The sequence below is a fragment of the Pseudochaenichthys georgianus genome, chromosome 22 (genome assembly GCF_902827115.2).
Source record: "Pseudochaenichthys georgianus chromosome 22, fPseGeo1.2, whole genome shotgun sequence".
NCBI lineage: Eukaryota > Metazoa > Chordata > Actinopteri > Perciformes > Channichthyidae > Pseudochaenichthys > Pseudochaenichthys georgianus.
The window spans coordinates 16,639,314-16,662,497 of NC_047524.1; the positions used below are offsets into that span (position 1 = coordinate 16,639,314).

Consider the following 23,184-nt stretch of genomic DNA (forward strand, 5'->3'; position numbering starts at 1 on the left):
ATGTGTCCCGTTTCTCCATTTCTGGAAGTTGGCGAACCCTACACATGAGGCTCCCTCCTGTCAGATAGAGGACACACACAGCATTGAGACCGGTCAGGTAGAGACCGGTCTCCAGTCAGCACCGCTGCAGACTCACTGTTTGAGGGCTTGATAGCCCACTCCCCCTCCACACCGCTCCACACTCGTTGGTTTGGAACAGCACTTAATGTGGCGGACCCTCCGCGCGAACGGAGGGGTAGTGTGTAGGGGTAGGGTGTAGGGGGCGGTTTGGGATTGGGCCAAAATGGCTCGTGCCACACACACACACACACACACACACACACACACACACACACACACACACACACACACACCACACACACACACACACACACACACACACACACACACACACACACACACACACACACACACACACACACACAGAGCAGAGCTTGAATGAAACACAGAGACCCAGAAGTAGGCTACTGTACTGTAGCATATTATTTTCGAATCAATCATTTTTCAAATTATGAATTTCACACATACAAATTAAAAAAGACATACATTTCTTGGGGGTGCTTAGGGGGTGCTATGGCTATCCTAGGGGGAACTGCAGCACCCCATAGCGTCCCCCTGGCGCCGCCTATGATAAGAAAACTATGCAATACAGTTGTTGGTATTTGTTTCAGTACACATATTTATTTCAGATACTTATAGTTACAGTTGTTACGCTCTAATGAGTCCAACTAGAATGACAAATAGCGTTGGTTCCACCTATTCCGTCAGCCAATAAATCGTTTAATCATAAACTTTTTTTTTTCATTTTCAAGGGGGTCCAAAGTCCCCCCCCCCCTGGCTCCCTCCTAGAACCGCCCCTGTATAGGAGTGTTACGGTGATAACTAGTAAAGGTAAATGTTATATCTGCAGTTTAGCAGGCTGACTTTCTGCTTCTTATCTGCATAAACCACAGGCTTTTTATGAGAAGCTTGGACAGTGTGGCGGGCTGTTTAAAGTCACTACATGCGGAGACACCTGATTGGCTGGACAGCAGACCGGAAGTGCGTCTATTTCCCAGCTGTGCTGAAAACAAAACAAGACAAGCTGCGACTGGTGAGTGCTCAAACACAGCCATCTGCATATCAAATCATGACATCATGATAGCGGCTAGGAGTCGTTTTAAGACACGGTGACTGAGTAAATCGCTGTTTATCGTTTGGTTTCGCTGATTTAACGGAAGATGTGTGGCTGTGCTGAGCTCACGTGTTAGCTGTTGTTATGTAACACAGTCTAGCACGTCTGCTATTGTTTTGGTGCACTGATGCTGTACAGCTTCAGTCACGTTCTTACCTTGTTATGAAGGAGGTGTTTTAATTTCGTAGCTAATAATGATGTGCAGATGCTCAAAGCTTTCATTTTAACACAGCTGCAATCAAACAAACAAAGGTTACACAGTGTGTCTTCGCTCCTACAGTGTTAGACCTTAGGAAAGGCCTGGGTATATTCTATCGTTTTTTTTAAAAGCCACTATAACGCCTTTCATTCTGTCTATTTCTTTTAGCAATGTGAGAGACTACATCCACAGCTGTAAATGGTAGCATGGAATGTGTCAACTGCAATGATCAGTTTGCATTTCAATATATTGTATCAGTGCTCAGTTATTATATGAGTCAATCTTTCATTGAAAGTAACCCCTGTTTTTATTTATGGATTCAACAGTCTATTTTAAAAGGTATTTTGATAATAATGGTATATTCATATTTTCTTGGAAATTCTTGGCTTATCTATAAAATCATATGATAACTGATCAATTAAGATCAAGCATTTACATAAAACAATGTAAATACCGCCATAAACTGTTATAGTGAAAGCAGTCACAACATTTTTGAAGATAATGTATCACAATTTCTGTTTTTGGAAATGTTGGATTTTACTATCACTTTTGGCAACCTGCACATCAAACTGATATTTTAACAAGGTCTCAGTCTGTAATGTCTTTATTACATTTCTAAATGTATTGGAGCCATAATACCACATTTGCTCGCTTTAACATCACTACAGAGTGTAATATTGGAGACATCTGTCTATCAAGTTAACATGGTACCAAGGAAAATGAACTATAGAATTGTTCACTTTAGGCACTACAGCATTGGCTTCACGTTCAGCTTTTGTTTATTGTTTTGGCTGCTGTATGTCCAACTACTCTGACGTATCATATTTTGATGTAGCATCATCCATGGTGTTAAGCTCTCTGTGTTTACTCTGTCTTGTATCTTTGTCTTCCAGCACCATGATGGATGAGCTGGTGCAGGACCTGGTGTCGGCTCTGGAGCAGACCTCAGAGCAAAGCAAGCTGGGAGAGCTGTGGCAGGAAATGGTCCTGAGTCCGCTGCACCAGCGCCGGCAGATCCGCCGCAGCAGAGGCCACAGGCGCTACCGTCAATCTTCCCTCTATCCGCTGCAGCACAGACGCTGCTGGATCGAGGCCTCGGAGTCCAGCTTAGACGAAACTAAAGGACACAGAGAGAAGTCTTCGTCCTCCATCGCCGCCTCTGTGGCCAACTGCAGTGACTCTGATGACGTGACCCCCACCAACCGATGGCGCTCCGTAATGAGAGGCCCGGTCAGGAATAGGCAGCCTTCCTGGCCAGAGTCTGACTCCTTCACCGAGAATAATCCAGGACGTCAGCTCAGGAGGAGGAGGAAGGTCAAACGTATGACCTCAGACGTCACGGTTAGGTTGCAGCAGAAGTTAAAGGTTTCCAGTGTAGATGGGAAAAGAAGACAGAAGCCGTCCAGGATGCAACATCTGGCGGGATCCAAGAAAAGGTCTGGAGGTTGGGTGGCAGCAGACCGACCGACTGAAGGAGCCCGGCTGATGGGGAAGGAGTGCTGGAAGAGGAAGATGGCCAAGGAACACAGAGATGCTGCAGATGAGAACATGTCTGAAGGGTAATGTTACATTCATTATGTTTCCTACAGTAGCTCCAGTCTGAAATCGCCATCCATTTAAGATTAGATCATTTTTTCTAGGTTAATCATTTGTGAAAAATAAGCAAATCCAGCTTTCAGAAGCCTACAGTTAATTTACCGCACTGCCACAAGCCAAATGTTAACCCTGTCATTGTTTCAAAAGTCAGGATTAAAACCATTCTGAAAAAGGAGCTCAAAACTCCAAAAGCCCTTTTTACCCTTTAAATGGAAAGTTACCAAGGCAGTTAAACCCATAACATAAAAGTCATGGGCATAACTACTATCAGACAGGAGCAATTAAACATGGCGACATTTAAGATGATCTATGCTGCCTGTCTTCATCGAGCCACTTGTCAATATTCAGCATGTCCTCAACCAAACCAGAAAAAAATCATATCACAATCATATCACTCCACTTTAAAGTATTGAGTTGACATTAAAAATGAATGATAGTCTCTTCATCCTCATCTCCTATAGCTGGAATGATCACCAGGGAGGGATCTTTGATAGTTATGCCTCCGGGCATCTGCCAGCTCATTATTTCCTTTCCAGCAATATTGTCACAAATAAATAAGTGACTTGGTGTGGTATTGATTTGTTTTGAAATGAATTCCTTTCTGTCCCAGTGTCCCAGACTGCACCGTCTTGTGTGCATTTTATTTAGCGAAACTAAATGTGTCTGTAACAGGCAGCACAGAGTTTGTTAATACAGTGAAGCAAACATTCAAATATATTGTAGAATGAAAAAGACTCAATGTAACAATTATATTTAGCTGTCACCTAGTCCATGCTTTTTCTAATATAAAAAGCTGCAAACAAATAACAATTTAGTCTTTTGAACAATCGTACAGCTAAAAATAAATGGGTTCATTTGCCTTATTTTGCCAAAGCAGCAGTCTACAACCCAAATCCCTTCAATTTTATAGCAGCTTTTAACGATAAGTGTATTGTAAAGTGCTTTAGATAAGATTTAAGAAACTACAATGATTAAATATCATTCAGTTTGGTTCAAGGTTCTTTATTGTCAAACTAACATAGCTACAGAGTAATTATGTCGTTGAAAATCTTAGGTCACAGGCTTCTCCAATAATGCAACACAATAATACAGATAAGCAGACAATATTAAAACAATATTAAAGTATATTATATTAAAAGTAATACAAAAATAAAAATAGTTTTAAAAAATGTGAGAAAAAAAAGTGCAATAGTGCAATACGAGTCTATATAAAAGTTATTGGAATGATATATATAGATAATAGATAAATAATTACTAAGTAGCAGATGAATGTTATGAAATTGTTTCAGCAGTTCTGTTGTTCAACAGTCTTATTGCCTGTGGGATGTCTCTGTGGTGGCTTTTAAGGATGATCCTACTTTAAATATATATATTTTTTTCAGAATGTATAAATAGTGTTTCTGCATTAAATACATGCCATGTTTAATCAACCGATAAATAGACAGAATTAATGGGAAGTGCACTTCAGTTGTTTTAATATAATATTCATTAACAGTTTTGAGCCTTGGAGTTCTCATTGTCCACGTCTACTCATGCTCCTCACAGGGTACTTCCTTTGCTGATCTCATTATCTGTTGATCTATAAAACCTGTAGAAGAAGAAGAAGACATTTGGAGTAATGTGTATTGGGACAGACAGAAGGCTTTACATCTTCTGGTTTAATTTGTTCTGACCTCCCTAGCCCCTAAACGGTACTTGTTTTCTTACTTTATGGAAAAATCAATAGTCGTTCTGACAGAAAACAGCTCCGGAGAAGAAATAAATGGGAACACCATGGCACGCTGTCAATCATTTCTCACTTACACAACGCCAACACTCTTGATTGCTGCTCAGCAGACTGCCACACTGAACCGAGGGCTGAACAATCTGATGGTTAAGACAAAGGATACGAGCAAATGTCAGCATTGATGAAGGGTTGACACTGACAGTGGTACAACAGCAACATTTATACTCCGAGAGTGCACTGCCCATTTAATGTCACACACAGATGCCATTGTTGAAATGTCTTTTGAAGCACTTCTTTGGTCTCCATTCATTCCATTAGCCTCCTTCATATGGAGTGTCTGGTCTCTTTAAACGTGCCTCTCCTCAAGGTCACTCCTCTTACGCGCACACTGAGCAGAGCGTTGCCTTCAGCCACCCAGGTTCAAGGGGAGCAGATGTTGGCGGCTCCAGTTGGGCTCCACATCCTTGATTAGAGCTGGCCCAGCCTGCTGGCAGTGAGGCCACCTGGCACCCAGGCTGGCCCAGCGAGCAGGCCTCACCTGTGGGTAGACGCTGTCCCGGGCCCAGCCTCCGTCTCCAGCTGCGAGCTGCTACCGCTGACTTTAACCCCGCCACCAGAAAAAAACAAAGCATGTTGTTCCCACACTGCGCTGTAATTTATATTTTGAAAAGTATACGAGGAGTTTTCGTACAGCATTTGCCGAAGTTAATTTTCATAAATCTCTGCGACTAATCCAATTACTGCAGCTCAGGGATGGTGGGATAACCTTATAATCAGACACCCATGGAAGAGGGCATGGATTTGGGTTGGGGCGGCTTGTTTGAAGAGCCCACAGATCCATTGTTATCAGCCCCCCCCCCCCCCCCCCCCGTCTCTGCCTCTTCTTTATTCCTCTGCAGAATGAGCCCGAGCTCAATAAATGGCGGCTAGCCTGTAATCTCTGTGCAAACTGCTCTGCCTCTCCCAGGAGTTGAGGATTATATCCTAATGATTAGTGCTCATCTGGATACTGTGTTTTGCTTCACCTCTCCAGCTTGTATAGAGACAATAGGGCCATGTGGGGACTTAACTTCTAAAAACACAGCAGTGCAGTTTTTGTCTTTGCCCTTGCCTTTGTCTCACCATGGACATATGGCATTGTATGTAATTAAGACTTATTTACTTTATAGCACCTAATCCACGATAGAATACTTAAAGACTGGGGGAGGTGGTATTTTGTGTGACAGCCAAAGACCAAGTTTGCCCCAAATGTTTGTCAACTTTTCTCGACAAAGGTCACTGATGAGAAAAGAAGAGGAGTTTCTTTTGGTCCCAAGAAAAATGGGGGCCTCTATTATTCATTGCATTAATTAGGCAGTACTTAATGAAAACGGTCTCACACATCGGCCCTGTGCTGCTCCAAGCGACATCACATTACACCTTTAATACGGATAAATACTTAATGGGTGTCTTTAATTAATTGTTTATACCTGTGATTCTTCTTAAACTTTGAACAAAATCCCTTCAATAAGATGAAAACACTTTACTAAGATGGTTACCTATATGGAAGAAGACACCACACTGCTCGTTGATCATCACTTATTGTAATAAAGGTTGTGTAATACTAATGAAGCATCACATCCAAAATGGTTGTTTTTGTAGAGCTTGTGGCTGTGTCCTCTACTGATGTTGGAGGGTTGTGTGCTCCAGATGTCTGCCAGTGTGTCCAGAGGTGGGGTACAGCTGAGCAGAGGCCTGGGGAGTCAGTCTGGAGAGATGGGCTGAGGGGGAAGGGGGGGGATGGACAGTCCAGGACTGCTACGCCCTGGCATCCTCCAGATTCCCCGGAGAGGCCTGCTCCCTCTCACATCTGCTTCTTGTAGATGTGAGAGGAGATGGTGCGCGACCATCTGGCCAGGAGGACGCGCAGGCTGGACGGACCGTCTCTGAGCCTGCTTCACTTAAAGGCCTCTGCAATATGGGGAAGCACGGTATCAGCGCATATCTGACCCTCCAGCTTTCTCCTATGAGCAAGGTCGGCGATGAAGAACAGGAAGCAAAATGCAAGGCAATCAAAATAATCAACCCTCTCATAAAGTCGTTATTAAAATGTATGGCTGGCATATATACCTTTCTTCTAGTCTACAAATGTCACAGAATAGTTTTTTCTTCCTAAAAAAGACAAAAATCTAGCAAAAGAATTGTCAAAAATACATAAGATATAAAAGGAAAACAGTTCATTATTAGCTGGATGTCTTACACTGATACTGTACATCTACAGGAATGTTGATATTATATCATTGTCCTTAAATAAATACATATGCATCTTTTTTTAAATGGCTAAGAGATTTCAAAAATTAGCTGGCCACAGTAGTTTTTAGTTGTTTTATGTGTTGTGAAAAAAAGTACATTTGGTTGGAACTATGATACCTGCGGATCGATACACATTAGTGAGCATTTATGGCAGCAGTGCAACCTAAACTGTATCAGAATGATTCATTATAAATGAATACAGGTCCTCAGTTACACCAAGATGAATTGATGTGATTTCTCTTTCGATTCAGAAAAAAGCTTTTGGAGATAGAAAACTGTTGACATATGATTGTTAGAAGTAAACAAACAGCATTGGAACAGTTATGTTTCAGGGAGAGGAAATCCTTTTTTGTCCCTCCATCTTTGTCCCCTCCCCTTACTCCCCCGCTGACCTTGGGGTGTCTGGAGGTCCCAGTTCAAGGTGGCTGAGGTGTGAGAAAGGCAGGGAAACCCAGGGTGGTCTGGGGTAGCAGAGGGCGTGGAGGCACTGTAACAGGGGTTGGCCTGGGGGTGTGGAGAGGAGCAGAGGGGGGGCGAGCGGTGGCAGCCCACACAGCAGATGTTGGCCAGTTGTTGTGAGGAAGCAGCATGTCTGTGGGCCGCTCTGTGTGTGGGGCACACCCAGAGGGAGGGGCGGGCAGGGGAATGTGTTTCGCTCTCCTGTCATCCTCCACAACGCCGGCCAGATTAGATTGGAGCTGACAGCGGAGGATATTCAATTAGATTGTGCATGTCACTCAGTGGCTTCGATCAGAGCCTCTCCTCATGCCTTTGTGTTCGCTATCGCAACGAGGGAGAACACGGCACGCTCTGTCTTTTTCTGTCATTTACATTTATGTCGACCTCTAGATTCTGACTTCTCCATTATTTTGTATAAGTGAATGTTAAACATCCACATCACAGGGGCATGTACATTTCTGATTCACGTTTCAAACGCTTAAACACTGTCTGACCTAAAGAACCCACCAGGTTTCAAATGACAAATCAAAACGGGGTCCTCCATCCTCAAATGTCACTGATATTAACGAAGCCGCTGATCATTCACATGTGATGTTTCTCTTCTTTTTTTGCAGGGAAACCAGCAGCACATGCAGCAGTGACCCGGGCCTGTTCACCAATGATGAGGGAAGACAAGGTACTCAAAGAAATCCTCATTTGAACATATGGTGGGAACAATTGAACAGCATGGTTCAATCAAGTAACCGCTTTGATTTTATGTATTTGGAGTTCACAGATGAAACGTTCATGATCTAGGAAAAGAAAAATGAAGAGTTGTCAGATCTGGACGATAGATACCCTGCCCCACTCTGAGGGAATGCTGGGGCTTGAGAGGGAGGTTTCGATACAATGGGCTGGTTGCTGGGCACCCAGGCGACTCTAATAAGACGTTGTCATGTCGTGTTAATGAGCGCTGAAGCCTTTGCTAATCTCATTAGCTGTGGTGGGGCCAGGCGGCCTCTGATTTAACAGTTGTCACTACACCTTGACTGTGAGAGGCATGCTTCCTGCGTGCTCTTTGCTGACTGACAGGTGTGAGAAGAGCTCGCCGTCTGGGGACAAGACCGGTGTTGTCCGGTTGGTAGAGTGCAGTTAAAGGGGTTTACCCTAAAAGATATCCAGTCATTATTGACGCACTGATCCGTCAGTCCAATCTCCGCTCCGAGGATCACCAAACAACAGCTTCTTCTAAACTATAGCATCAAACTGAATTTAATGTTGATTACATTTCTTCAAACAGCTCATCCTGCATTTCAAGTGTTCCCCCCCCCCCCCCCCACTTGAATGCATTGTGAGAACAAAGGTTAAATATGAACCTCCTTTTTTCCAACATTATCCTCTATCAGTGATCTAGTTACTTGCTTTTTGGACAAAGCAGGGGTTGCTAAGGCATATTAATTAAATCTGCAGTGGTTTTACATTTGTACAAATATGCTAGTTATAGCATCATCATGCTAACCGATGGGACTTCCTCCCTGTCCCGTGTACAGGCGATGACGAGCAGAGCGACTGGTTCTTCGAGGGGGACTGCGGGGTCGGGACCAGTGTAGCCGGCCTGCTGCCCGGCTGGGACTCAGACGGCCAGCTGGACAACCGGCCCCCCCCCACCTTCCTGCAACCTGCAAGGCCCCCTCAGAGAGGTATGCGCAGACTTCTTGTGCTTTAGACACATTATAACTAACATTAATGATGTACTAAACAATGATTTTGCGACAAAGGAAGATAACTGTGCGTCTTGTGGTTGCAGGGTATCGGTATCACTCACGCCTGAAGCGAGTGCCTGGCTCTGCCGCCTGCTGCATGAGGAGGGACAGGAGGAGGCTCCCCAGCAAGGTTAAAGCAAACATCTTCCTCTGCCGTAGGATACATTTGTTACGGTCTTTGTGTCTGACTATGCATGTTTGATTTGTGTTTTACAGAGCCAGGGCATGCCAGTGTTTGTAGAGAGGCTGAGACAGTACTCCCAAGATCCTTACCAGAGAGAGTAAGATATACTGATAAAAAATAATTCAACTGAAAACACAACTCATGTGGTACCATCATCATCATCATCATCATCATCATCATCATCATTTTGCACCTAGTGATGATACTCTGTTTTGTCCTTTTAGCTTTTGGCGGCCTCCTGTTGGAAAGCGAGACAGAAGCCAGGTATGTTACCTTATACGTCTCTTCACTCCACTTTCTTGCTTTAATTCCAGACTCTAAATCTTATTGATACTTTTAATTTCCAGTTAAACTCTTTGTGGCAGTTACCCGTGTGTCAGAGAGCTGCGGTCTCAGATGTTCTTCCTCAATCTGCAGACGCAGGTAGTGGATGTGAAGCAGGCTCTTAAAGGCCTATTGGAGACTCCATTCCGTTTTTTAATCAATGCTCAATATGTTGACGGACCAGTCACTGACCGTCTCATTGGAATGTGTCTGTTACGGAACCAAGGGCGCTGTGTACTACAGAAATCTTTGTTAAGCCAAATGTTGCTGGAGTTCCAGGCATCTTTTTGCTGAGTCGAGCTTACATTTCTCACGGCTTGGGCTTTCACGGACTCACATGCTGTGTTAATATAATAACCATTTCATTGTGGATTTGTAAAAAGTATTGAATTGGTAACTTGGTACAAACTAAGCATGCACATTGAGTAAGGTGGCAAAATACAGACATTATCATAAAAATAGTAATCACACGAAATAAGCTTATTATCCACATTTAACATCCTACGCGTGGACATTCGATATGTGTGGACAAAGTACAAGACTTCTGAAAAAAGTTACGAGTTTCAAACCGGGTTTATTAGCATTTATTATAGAATTAGTTAAGTAAGGAAGTAGATAAAACAACGTTGAGTGTGTTTTGAGCTGATAAAGTGGTCCCCAGGGTCTACTTAAACAGAAGATAAGTGTTGATGTCAACCCTGTCCCAAAGTCCAAGGCAAAGTGAGAATAGACAGCTACAGTTCGATGCAGCTAAAACTTCAAAATGAAATAGTTTTCAAGGTCAGCGTTCCCAAAGAAAACTACTATGTGTTGACATAGTTGTAATGCAGTTTCAAATCCCTGCATTTCTGGGACTGCACACAAAATCCAAGAGATGTTTGTCAAAGCATCTCATCGCTCGCAGTCATCCCTGGATCTGTTGGATCTGCATGGGGGACGTTTGAGGAGCCGCTTAGCCCCCTTGGCCTGGAGACTGTGGGACTCCTCCTTGTATTGTTTCCACTCGGCCTATTTATGGTGCATTCTTAATTTAGTTTCTCACACACACACACACACACACACACACACACACACACACACACACACACACACACACACACACACACACACACACACACACACACACACACACACACACACACACACACACACACACACACACACACACACACACACACACACACACACACACACACACACACACACACACACACACACACACACACACACACACACACACACACACACTCCTTGTCCTCCCTCTCTCTTGGGTTAGTTCACAGAGCGCTCCAGCACTCCTTGATGAGGGGCAAAAACACGACTGCTATGAAAAGCCCCCGACTTCTTAGGGCTTTCTTTTCTAAACTGGCCCTTTCTTCTCCACCTGAAAGGTTCCTTCAGATTCCAGTTTGAGGCATTGTGAATACTAATTTCTCTCTATTAAAAAGCCCTCATATCCCTGCCATGCTCTCATTTGAATGGCGGACTCAAGGGAGACCTCTTAATTCCTTTATAGTGGGATTCAAGACCCTTCACTTCAAAAAGTATAAATCATACTCCCAAATGAATGAGGGAGAGAGGGGGGATTGACGAGAGGGGCTTCTGATGTGTCCCGTTGGACGGCACGAGCTGAATCCATCTCCCCAAGCTGCTCAAATCCACTCTCCAGTGAGATGGAGGCTCTGTCCTCACGACCCAGCCCTGCTCACATGGCACCGTTCACCTCCTCTAACTTCCTCCAACGCACACGTTCACATGCAGACACAACACCAGTTACACGTATTGTGTTGCATTACAATGAGGAATAGTATAATTGCTCGTGCCTGCTCTTAACAAACTTTAAAACGCCCTCTCCTGATCTCAATTCACTATATTTTCATTTCTTTCCGAGCATCTAACCCGCGTGATCGATTTCTCGCACTGAGCTCCCATACATCGGACTTTTCTTTGTTTCCAAACACCCTTGAGAGAAAGTGTTTTCTCTGTGGGCAGAGTGTAAGCATTAATCTTGTATGGCGGCCAGGTTGAAATGATACTGTATTAATAAAAGCTGTCATCTCCTGTTTGCCGCCAGTTGACAGCGACAATCAGAGATTTGATGTTAAGTGATAAAGGCTGTTTGAGGTTGCTTGCTGTGTATCCTCGTATCGGCGTGTGCATAGACGCCATGCTTTGTGGGATTTGGCTGTAATGCTCGGGGCCGGCGGGTGCGTTAAAATGCATAACTGCCTCCCTGAGCTGAGCCAGGCGGCGGCAGCTTTTATCTATTGACTTATTTATTTCTAAATGACACTTGCGCTGTGAGATAAATCATAGCCTTACGCCACTCTCTTCCCCAGTTTTCATTTTAATTGTGAGATCTTGGTGTCAGCAGTTAGTATATTGGTGTGAGTGGCCTATTGATTATTGATTTGGAGTTATTGATTACGCTCCCTGGAGACCCTAATCCTTTCTGATTCATTTGAATACCTCTATTAATCTTAAGATCCTGCTCACACCTGAAGCACCGTGTACCCTAATGAAAATAGATGGCCATTTTGTAACTGTGGCCCCTCACTCCTCTTTTGATTTATTATTTTTAATTGATATATTTGCTTTTGGATGTGGGCGCCACAATTACAATTGACCCTGTGTCAGTGCTGTTTTACTCTGCACCCTGAGGGACTGCGCTGCATTTAAAAGTGTCTCGTATGACCTGAAAAATCCATCTTGGAGACTTGTCCCTCAGTGTCCTTGTGTCTTTGACAGCATTGAGTTGTTTTTAGCCGTCTTCATTACGTATTATTAGTTTTTTTCATTGCTTATTGCCCCTGAGTCAATCTTTGTTTTCTCATCACAGTTTCTGTATATTTAGGGACAAAACAACTGGGCAACATCTGTCCTGCTGTTATAAACTGATGAAGTAACAGATGTTGAATAATAAAAACAGTGTTGTGCATTTTTTACCACGTCCCCCAGTTTTACACGGAGCCATGTAACATGCTTATTAAAAGCCGTTGGGTTCTGCTCTGAGATGAATGGTGTGTTTTGGCTCGGTTAATGAGCCAGCTGATGGTATTCTCATGTTTGATTAGCATTGTGCCGAGGGTCTCGGTGGGCTCCTGGCTCTGCCTCTGAGCTCCCTGCAGCCTGAAGGGCCCTCGCCTCCCTCCAGGCTGCAGGGGCCCCGGGGTGCTTCGGACTCGGTGTAATGAGGGAAGAGATTGAGGGATGGACCTCCACACATTAAGACCAAATGCATCAGGGTATTACTTTTAATGCCAGAGGCGTGCCTCGTGAAATAATGCAACGTTTAAGCGGGGGATCGATTTTGGAATTAAAAAGTTAGTTTGCAAAGATTTACTGTGGGGAGTTCAATGCCTGAGCTCTTTATCAGGGCCGCAAATGGCTGGTTATGTGCTGTCCGACAGAGCTACGATTGAGGGATCGATAGGCGCGTGATTTACTAACTGGAGTACAGGTAATCAATAAGTATAAAAGTAAATGAAATATGCATTACTGGGATTTTATTAGAGAGGGGTAGCAGGGAGAGAATAACGGTCAGGCCATTTCTTTTTATATCTATTGATTATACAACATAGAGACTTCGCTCAAAGCATGCCCCGCTCAGCTCTCGACACCCCGCGCCCGCACCCCCGTCATGTGATTTATGGCTGTTGAGGTCATGGAACACGCTGCCTGTTAAAAGGCTGCCCTGACGGGGCCTTATTGTAGCATGTGCCTGTTAGGGTTGTGAGCTTTATGTAGCCTGCCGTCGGTGAGGAGCGGGGCTGGATAACAAGGAGCGTCGTGCTGCATGAGCCTCTGTTCTGCAGTCTGTCATGAATTCATTTTTCCAAGTTGTGCTTATTGGCATTTTCAAACAGCATTGTTGTTTAAATCTTCTCTTAGATGCAGTTAACCTGTTAACTAAGCAGAATGTGCAAGATTTTAACTAAAATGTTCTGTCATATCTTACGGTAGCTCCCTCACACACTCCAACTGTGTTTTACTCAATCTGTCGCCCTCCTCCCATGCACACACGTGTACACACACACCACATCAGCTGCTCCCCCTCCCTTCCCAGTGATGGAACGGACCTTGACCTTAACTTTACATTTCTGAAGTCAGGGCTATTAAGCTGGTGGGGGGGCTTTTTTCCTATTTCAGGGCTCCTGACATATGACCCAGCAGGCAAGGAGCAGGTGTAATTTGTTTGTGAACTCTGCAATGACTCAGCCACACGCACCCAGCACCTCTCCTCATCCAATATTCCATCTGCTGAAAATATGCATTAATGAAGAAAAATTAAGGTGGGGCCAAGATATGCATCGCACTGTAAACTGCTGCGTTTGCGTTTATCGACTTTTATGGAATTATTACATTTGTACATGTTTGTGTGTGGGGAGGTATTGGGAGTAACGTTAGGTCTCTGTTTCCCTGTCCCCTCAGGCAGACTGAGGTCTCCTGTGCACACCACCCCGCAGTGACATCAGGAGGAGAACAGAAGCGGTGTCCGTCACAACATCAGGTATCACCCTCCACACATACTGATGAATATATACATAGAAAACTAAACGTGCAGTGGTTCCGTCAGTCCTCTTCTGTAGTCCAGACTGATATATCTAAACAACTACTGGATGGGTTTCTGTGATGTTTTGTAGAGACCATCATGGTGCTCAGAGGATGAAACCTAATGGCTTTGTTTGTCCCCTCACTTTTCTAATGCCAACATGAGGTTGGCATGTGTTTTTTAGGGAACTATCTCAACATGAATTGCCATGAAAGGTAGTACAGGCATTCATGCCCCTCTGAAGACCAATTGTTGTCATTTTGGAGATTATACAATGCATTACTGATTCATTATGTATGTTTTTGATAAAAATGGGATTCGTTTTTCGCTAGCGTGAGGATGTTGGGGCCATGTTTTTTTCACCTTTTGAATGGGGGCATGCCAGAGAAACATCAGATACTACCTGGGTGTTGAACAGGCAACAACCTTTCCATCACTGGGATACCTATGAAGGTGTACATGGTAAACAGACCTGCCATAAATCAGCTTAATGATTGAGCATATTAACATAACTCTTAAAGCACCACTCTGCCTAAATGCAGTTGACCAGTTTCTGTAAATACAGATATGTTGTGAGTTAACAGGAGATGGAAATGTGAAGTTAGACTTGTTAATATGTTTGACGATTGAAGTTTCCCTTTTAAAGCGAAAGACAAAGAGAAGTGATGTAGAGTTCACCGTATTGCAGGTGGCAGCGAGCAGCCGCCGCCGCTGTGTCTGTTTGGACCGCTGGAGCTGCCTTTTCTCATTAGAGTCATGGCTCCGGGCCTTGTGTCTTTTCCGGATTGAAATCTGAATTGGTTTGTCCACCTTTTTCCTCTGCGTCCTCTCCCCGTGCTCCACTCCTGCAGCTCCTGTTTGTCATTTTAAATAACAAATGCCGGTAGTTCCATGATTTAGTGAGGGGTGTAGGCCTCTGATGTATATTAATATTGTCACACAGTGCACTGTACCAGGGTCCATCATTCATTTGGATAAAAGAGGTGGAATTTAAAAACAGCCAATGCTTTACTTGCGGACAGATTGCATCCATTTATTGGAGTGATGGAGCGGCCGGCAACTCTGTCCTTCAGCCCCCCAGCGCTGAACCACTTCCCATACAAGTACAAAAGGATTCACCCCTGGCCCTTAAGGACCCCTCATATTCAACATGCGGAACAAAGGGGCATCCCTCAGTTTAGGACAGTTGACAGACCCTATTGTTAAAGGTTTAAGAGGGGGAAATAAATGTATTGAAATCTTAAACAAAACATGATAAATTAATAATTATTTTTCCAGAGATACAAAGAAATTTGTGTTTAATTTGTAAATCCTGCACTTTACAAATTATCACCGCATATCATTTTAGTTTGATAGGGTATTTTCTCATGGGTTTTCTCCCAAAATACTGCGATGACCCCTTGGATTGTTTATAGTGTGTTTTGGATTAAGAGACTACAAGATGATCTGTTCCCTATATTGCGTAGGAGCAGGGTCCCTGATTGGCACACCCCCCTCAGCCCTGTTCAAAGTGTTTTCCTGCTTCTTGAGTCTAGTGCCCCCTGTCCACCATGATTTATCATGCATCCCCTGTCGTCCAATGTCAGTTTCTGCAGCTGCAACTGCTCTGTATAAATCTTTACTTTGGCAGCGAGCTGGAGCATGTCGCTCCTCAGTAATCTCACCGCGGCCAGGAGACGCACATTCACTCTGACAAGCTTTCACACTCCCTGTGTACACATTTTGGTTTGTTGCCATTCTGACATAAATCTGTTCAGAGACTAAATCAGATTCAGTGATTTGTTGAGCCGAGTTGTTCTCAGGTAAACATCTCGTTTGCATGTAAAGATTGTTTACTGCATTTAGAAGAGAGAACAGCACGTTGCTCTCAGCGAACACGACAGCCAGGTCTTTGTTTGAGTTGGCCAGAGGAAGTGGATTGTTGTACGTGTTAGCGCTTGATTTGAGACTCTGTAATCAGGAGTGAAAATGGTCTTCGGCCGGAGGTGTCTTCCAGGTCTCCGTGGGGAATTACTGAGGCGGTACCCAGCTGTTGCTTTTGTCTTCTTTCTTTACCCTTTTAGCACTTGCTGTGGAAGTGCGGAAACTGGTTTGGGGGGAAAAAAAGAAAAACAACACAACAATTGATCAAGCCAGGTATCTGTTTGGATTAGATGACTACTCCATTTCTCAGCCGTAAATTGCCCATTTTCTGCTTTTCTCACAACCGTCAATCCAACAATCCAACTCAATCCAACAAGTGCTTACTAGATTTCGAGACAAAGCATGCCAGTTCTCTATTATACGTTATTGGATATTATTAAAAAAAAATGCACATTGATATTGTAATTTAAACTGGATCTATTTTGGGTGGCTACAAATTGTATAATGTCTGCACATTTTGATATTTGATCCAAAATGTGCTGCATATGTATGCAATGAGTAAATCATAGAATATCACCATGTTGCCTTTTGAATGTGAAGGAAAATAAGTACCTGTTGACAATAGAATGAAAAATATTCCTAAGGCAAATATCAATCAGTGTGTGTGAAGATCCCGATGGATTGTAATTGCCCTAGCTTGTCTCGGAAACAGACTAATTAATAATCCTACTGTAAAAGGTAATTCCTCTTTATATCTATCAAGAGACGAGGGTAATAACCCAAACTTTAACTTACTCAGAGTGTTTTATTTCAGGAAGAGTCAGGGTTTAAACTCTGATTAACGTCATCAGTGCGTTTCCAAGTGCCACACGTGGAGGCCGGCCCCCCAGCCTCCCCTCTTCATGTGTCTCCTTGCTCGAGCACGACGGCTGCGTGACAGATCACCTGCGTCTGGGGCCCGCCGTGCTCCTGCCCGGCGGTCCGGCCCCCTCTCATTAATGCCCAGGCTGGTGCGAGGGCCGTATGGCAGCACAAGACAAATAACGCTACCACTCAGCCATCACTTCTGCTGACAGAAATGCAGCCCACCGCACTATTTCGCCCTCTCCGGCTCCACTCCGCACCCCGCTCGCGTCCTTCAAAAAGCCCCTCCCCATCTCCTCCGTCTATGACCTGCACCTGCCTGCGCTGCTCCACCAAACTTCCAGGGTGGTTGTTTGCGGTTGCTCCAGGCTCAGCGTAACAGTGAAACCCACACAAGTTGACATAGTGTAGCCGGGAACCCGCTGCCTTTGTAAACACCCTAATTGTTTTTTTTTGTAAAGACAGATTTGTTTTTAGCAGCTCAGAGTCTGTCAGGGGCTTTCTGACTCTGCATGTGTGCAAACCGGCTCACCGGGAGGTCTGATTTGAATGTCTTGTTTTTTTTTCAATTGTGAAAAGAATGGTCTGTTGGTGTGTGTCTGCGAGAGAGAAGGAGAGCGAGCAGGAGAGAGAAACACAAAGGCTAATCATTAAAGAGCTATTCAGCCCTGTTCATTTAAGTGTGGGAATCAGCAGGCCCATTACTGTCAATGTGTAATTAGCTGATTAATAAACACGGGGAAGGGGAGTGCTCCAGGAAGGCCTGTAATGATTGTTTTTAGAGAGCATCACATGAGAGCTTATTAAGATGGTAAGATGGTTCCATTCAACCTCCCATTATCACCCACAATAAATGCATGTACTGTAATTCTCCCATTGACAGAAAACCTTTTTAATGTCTTTATCGACCTTGATGTAAAACCAGTTGAGTGTAAGTGTAGGTGTTCTGGCCGAATGAAAGTATCTTTTATTCATTCATCAAGTTTAATTGATCTTACAACGTTCACATTAATGTACAAAGATACTATAATTGTGATAAGTTGCTATATTTAAACGTTTTATATTATTTACCTACAACCTGCATACAGTCAGTGGTAGAGAGTAACCAAGTACTGTGTTTAAGTACAATTTTGAGGCACCTTGAATATTTCCGTTTTCTATTACTTTACGGTCCTACATTCCACACATGCTAATCTCCTAAAATACAATGTATTGTTAAATATTAAACCAATGTTCCCAAACCTTTTGGCTCGAGACCAGTGTCGGATCACATGTCAATGGATTTCACCAAGAGGCTTTATTTAACTGTTTGAGGCCAACATTATTCTTATAATTCACGAAAAAGCAAAGGTAGAAATATTTGTATTTCCTTACCCTATGAAGGAAATACTCACAAACCCTCAATATTTATTTAGATCTTCATACCCTCTCCTACTGTAGGTTGGTTTTAAAAAATGATACACTACGTAAGCATTGGCACACCTTACAATACATTTTAAATATGAGTGACAGGGGCCATTTTCTACCTGTATTAAGTACATTTACAGAATAATGCTTTTATTCTTTTACAATGTTGCCTGCATGACTTCTACTTTACCTTTCAAATTGTTGTATTGGTACGTAAACATGAGACACTTGAATACTGGTTCATTGATTAGCCAGAATAAGGTAGCTTCCGTTAAATAAGTGCAACCTGGATGTGCGTGGTAAACGGTTTAGTTCATGTGAATATCCGCTCTGTTGAACAGAATGTAAAATGTGAATAAGCAGCGTATCCAGATTGTGACCTTGACCTAGGACAGAGGCGACGATCTGCTATGCCCTGAGCGTGTACACACACCCACAAACTCAAAGTTCCCAGACATTTCTGTGTATTTGTCAAATATGGAAACCACTGAATTTTGATCCAAGCCTTTGACTATGTTTAACCCGAGTGTTTGGGTTGAAACTCAGCAACGGTTAGTCATCATTCCCTCAAGAAATATTAATCAATTATCTTGCCCGCCGGATCAGTTTGGGGAATAAGTCATCTGGAAAGAGGCACAAGCAGATATAATGGGAAGGAGCAAAAGCACATGCCAGTGAATGCTGTAATGCCTAATCCTTTGAGACAGCCCAGAGCCACAATGTCACTTCTAGTTCCCTTGTCCTCTGCTCTGGGACCGCCTCACCGATGTCTTGTGTGACCGCCGCTAACTTTTAAGATTTATTTATCAAGCATGTTAGGGAGCGCTATTGTTTTAGAGTTCCTCTGTCTTCTGCAGAAATTGGCCCCTTTTCTCTTTCAGATATTTCCCTTCAATTCCAGGAACAAAAAGCTTTAAGGGTGAGCCAGATCAAGAGAAAGAGGATGTTTAAAAAGAAAGGGAGTCAGTGAGATGTGAACGTGAATGATGAATGGAGTTAAAAACATACAGCTTCTTACACTGCATAACTGGAGGGGAGGGAGTTAAGCCATAGGAGCAGCACAGATTGGCCTTTTAATAACCATGTCCACGAGTCATATGGGGCCAAATTGGATTTGGCTCACTTGACCAAAACCTTATTAATATTTAACCTATTAGAAAAGGATTGCTTCAAAGTTTTATTTTAATATACCTAAAACAGCGAGTGATCCATGAGTCGTGGACGAAATGTCATCCCAAATATGAATTTGGGAATTTTTTTATCCGAGAGCCTGTCCATTGAATCTGGGAAATGTGATTTATGTGAGTATCTATTTCTGTTTGTTCTCAGTGTTGTGTTACATGTCCAGAATATGATATGGGCTTTCTTTATTCTCTGCAGCAAGCAACCCATTTCACAAGGATCACCGGAGAGAAGACGCACAGGGAGCCAGTAACACCTCAACCCTAGTGGGACCAAGAGCACCAGGTTCACAGAGTTTATCTCCCCCCCCCCCCCCCCCCCCCCCCCCCCGAGGGACCACCAGAAACCTGCACGGACAAGCACACAGAAGTGTCAAATGAAAAGATATTGTGCCAGAGAATGAAAAGGCCTCTCTTACTGCACAAACTATATAACAAAGGAAAAAATACAAAGCACATAATTACTCCTCAAATCAGCATGTTATTGCTAGATCCAGCCTTTTCAGGTGTTGTATTAAGCATGACAAATGTTAATGCAATCAAGCCTTGTTAAGCCATCTCCTGAAAGTAGCTTCAAGAGGCTCCTCGTTCCACTGAAGACTGGACGGCTCCTCCTGTTTCCACACACTGGCTCCAGGGCCACCTGCTACCACACAATCCAACAATTATGTCCACTCTAGTAGCGCGGCGCCTGTCAGCGGGAACACTGGGAGGATGGTGTGGTCAGGTTTACGGCACGAAGCTTCTGTAGCTGCGAGACAGGAGAGCATCAGAATGTTTAGCGACCCCATGCTGCGACAGGGTTCGGAGAGGCGACCACCGGTCGAGGGCCACACGAAGTACAGGCGTCCGATTAGCATGGTTTTGAAAAGCTACAGTTTGTACAAAGGTGCTCATTAGCACAACACGGAGGGAGCGTAGTCGCGTCCTCGGAGGGCCGCTTTTGTTCTCTATTTAGCCTATCTTCCGTATTTAAATGTCCCCAAATGTGTTTAAGTTCAAGGCCAGCTGCAAATCTGTTTGAGCAGTGTGTTTTCCAGCAGCAGTGGAGAAGTGGGGCCGGTGGAGAGGAGATGCAGAAGCTGTTGAAGACGGGAAAGGAGAGTCGTGCACTGTACATTCACCTACCCTTGGGGTATACATTTCACCGACTCTCTCAGCATCAGATGCATTAAAAGATCAATGGCGGCGTACACTGAGATCAAACACAACAGCTCACAGCTGGTAAACATGCCGTATTGTCAGAAAACTGCATTTCTATATAGGAGTCAAGTGAAGTACATTCTACTTAACCTAACCACATACAGATGATGATGTCTTTAAAAACACAAACACATTCCCCTATACATTATCTCTCCTGGTGTTTGACATGGCAATATAACATGTCTTTTTGAGGGCAATTTTAAGAGAAGAGATTTGAATTTGTGCAACAGTTTTTAAATAGCTTATCTGAAATCCTTCCCAACACCAAAAGGCAAAGGTATGCACTTTCTATAATGATCAAAAGATACCTTTGTGGTGAAACGATCCGCATTATCATCAGCCACATTCTGCATGTCTTTTCAGACACTTTAAAGCCTTCTCTGAGAGAAGGATCGCATTTAGTAGAATGAGATTTGCCAATTAACGTGAGTTATACGTCCGCAATAATCCGTCTGAGAAGGCTTTATGTGATCATGTTGGCCAGGGATGACATTTATAAATGCTGTGTGCGCACACTCGTCTAAATGGATGCCTCACACAAGACATCCTGCCACAGGAATCAGTCAAAGTGTTGAGGCAAAGAACACACACACACACACACACACACACACACACACACACACACACACACACACACACACACACACACACACACACACACACACACACACACACACACACACACACACACACACACACACACACACACACACACACACACACACACACACACACACACACACACACACACACACACACACACACACACACACACACACACACACCTGGCTACAGCTGCTGCAGCTTGGCCAAACAGTCCAGCAGCTTCGTGGGATATTCACATGCCACACATACATGATCCACATTCATAATTTGAAGTTTTTGATGAATACATTGGTTTCCTTTTGAAGCCTCTGGTTGACAGGTATTGACTGTTTAGTGTTTTAAGGAGAGCTTCCCACCTATTGCTCTATCAGTCAGTCTGTATTTTGGTGCCAAGGCATTGACAGGGCAGGAAGAAGCATCACTTCAGATACAGTTCCATTAGTAGCGGGAGGGGAAACACCTCTCCTGACTCTCTGGTAATTAGCAGTCCCCATAATGTCATCTCAGCCAGACTGTATGCTGCAAAATGTATTTCCAATAGCCAGGAAATGGGGGGGGGGAATGGCTTCCGCAAAGCCAGTCAATTGCCCTGTTACAGTTAAGGAATCCAGCAGGCCGGTACCACTCATATTTCATCCCAGGTAAAGATTACCTGTCAGGCCCATGGGAGATGTATTGATCTGTTTTCCTTTTTCTGCCAGCAATCACCTGACAAAGGCACCGAGGAGGCGAGTGAATGAGTGATGCCCGGTCTGTGTGCTCCGGTGTAGTGGCTGCTAGTGTCCACTGATGGGTGGAGAGGTGTTGAGGAAGGAGGAGAGATAATGCAGTCATAAACTCAGTTTGAACCTCCTCTGTATGCACACGGGGCGGCCCCTTGGTCCCCGGGTCACAGGTCAGTGGGAAATCTGCTTTTCTTTTTTTTTTGGCTCCTTTCTTGTCAGTGGCGTTTGTTCTCTCTGTGTAGTGATGATAGAAACACATGCAGAAGAGGCTCTCTGGTTCCTGCTGACAAATGCATGTTGCGAGTCGCCGTAGTTCAACTCACTTTGGGTTTCAAAAGTGACGCCGTTTGATCTGGGCACCTTTCTTTTCACAATAAAATCCTAGTGTGGTCAGGGTTTCCTGTGATTGTCAGCGTGGCGATGATCCACTCTCAATATGTTTGACAATTTATTTTGGCAGCTAAACGTATTTATATATTTGCCTTGTTCAGTGGAATGTCAGACTTGATCTTATCCATGAAGCCATGCATTTAAAGTGATTGCACTGTATAAAATGTGTAGTAGTTATGATGTGATGCATAGTTATAGCTCCATTAACTGAGGATTTAGGTCTGAGGACATTAAATTGATAAATTCAATTTCATGATAGATAGTAGAGTAGATATGTCTCTTTAATTTTTTACTGTCGTATTTTTTAATTTCATTTACAAGGAATTAAATATATCTCCCTGATATCAGGGCTCTTAGGCAGCTATCCACATTTGATACGTAGTACAAATAGCATCTTATCTCATAGGCTGTTATCTTCATATTTAATAGCAGTGGAGGCATGCCTAATTGCTTTGCAAATGATCTAAAGAGGATTACTCCTTCCTTAGAAAGCCTGCACGGTGTCACTAGATGTTAGAGAGACATTACAATGGTATTCAATCGAACCTGCAGTGCAGCATTTATGCAGGAGCTCTGTTTTCTATGATGGTGTTGTTTGGTCAGAATAAGTGTCAGCATGAGGTGGATACTCTGCTTTTAATAAACTCTGTATGAAGAGAACGTTTCGACTTCTGCATAAGAAGTTGTTTGATTAAAT

The 23,184-nt window shown here is 43.7% G+C and overlaps 1 protein-coding gene across 1 annotated transcript; it reads left to right on the plus strand.

Moving 5' to 3' along the window:
* The first annotated feature begins 1,114 nt into the window (after positions 1–1,114).
* LOC117468022 (G patch domain-containing protein 2-like) lies at positions 1,115–19,944 on the plus strand. The gene is given in 12 exon segments (XM_034111975.1): positions 1,115–1,169; positions 2,267–2,932; positions 8,061–8,122; positions 8,976–9,125; positions 9,233–9,318; positions 9,405–9,469; positions 9,597–9,636; positions 9,720–9,747; positions 9,750–9,795; positions 14,128–14,153; positions 14,156–14,206; positions 19,763–19,944. Coding segments are annotated over 12 exon segments (1,434 nt in total). The 5' UTR covers positions 1,115–1,137.
* Positions 19,945–23,184: the final 3,240 nt, after the last annotated feature.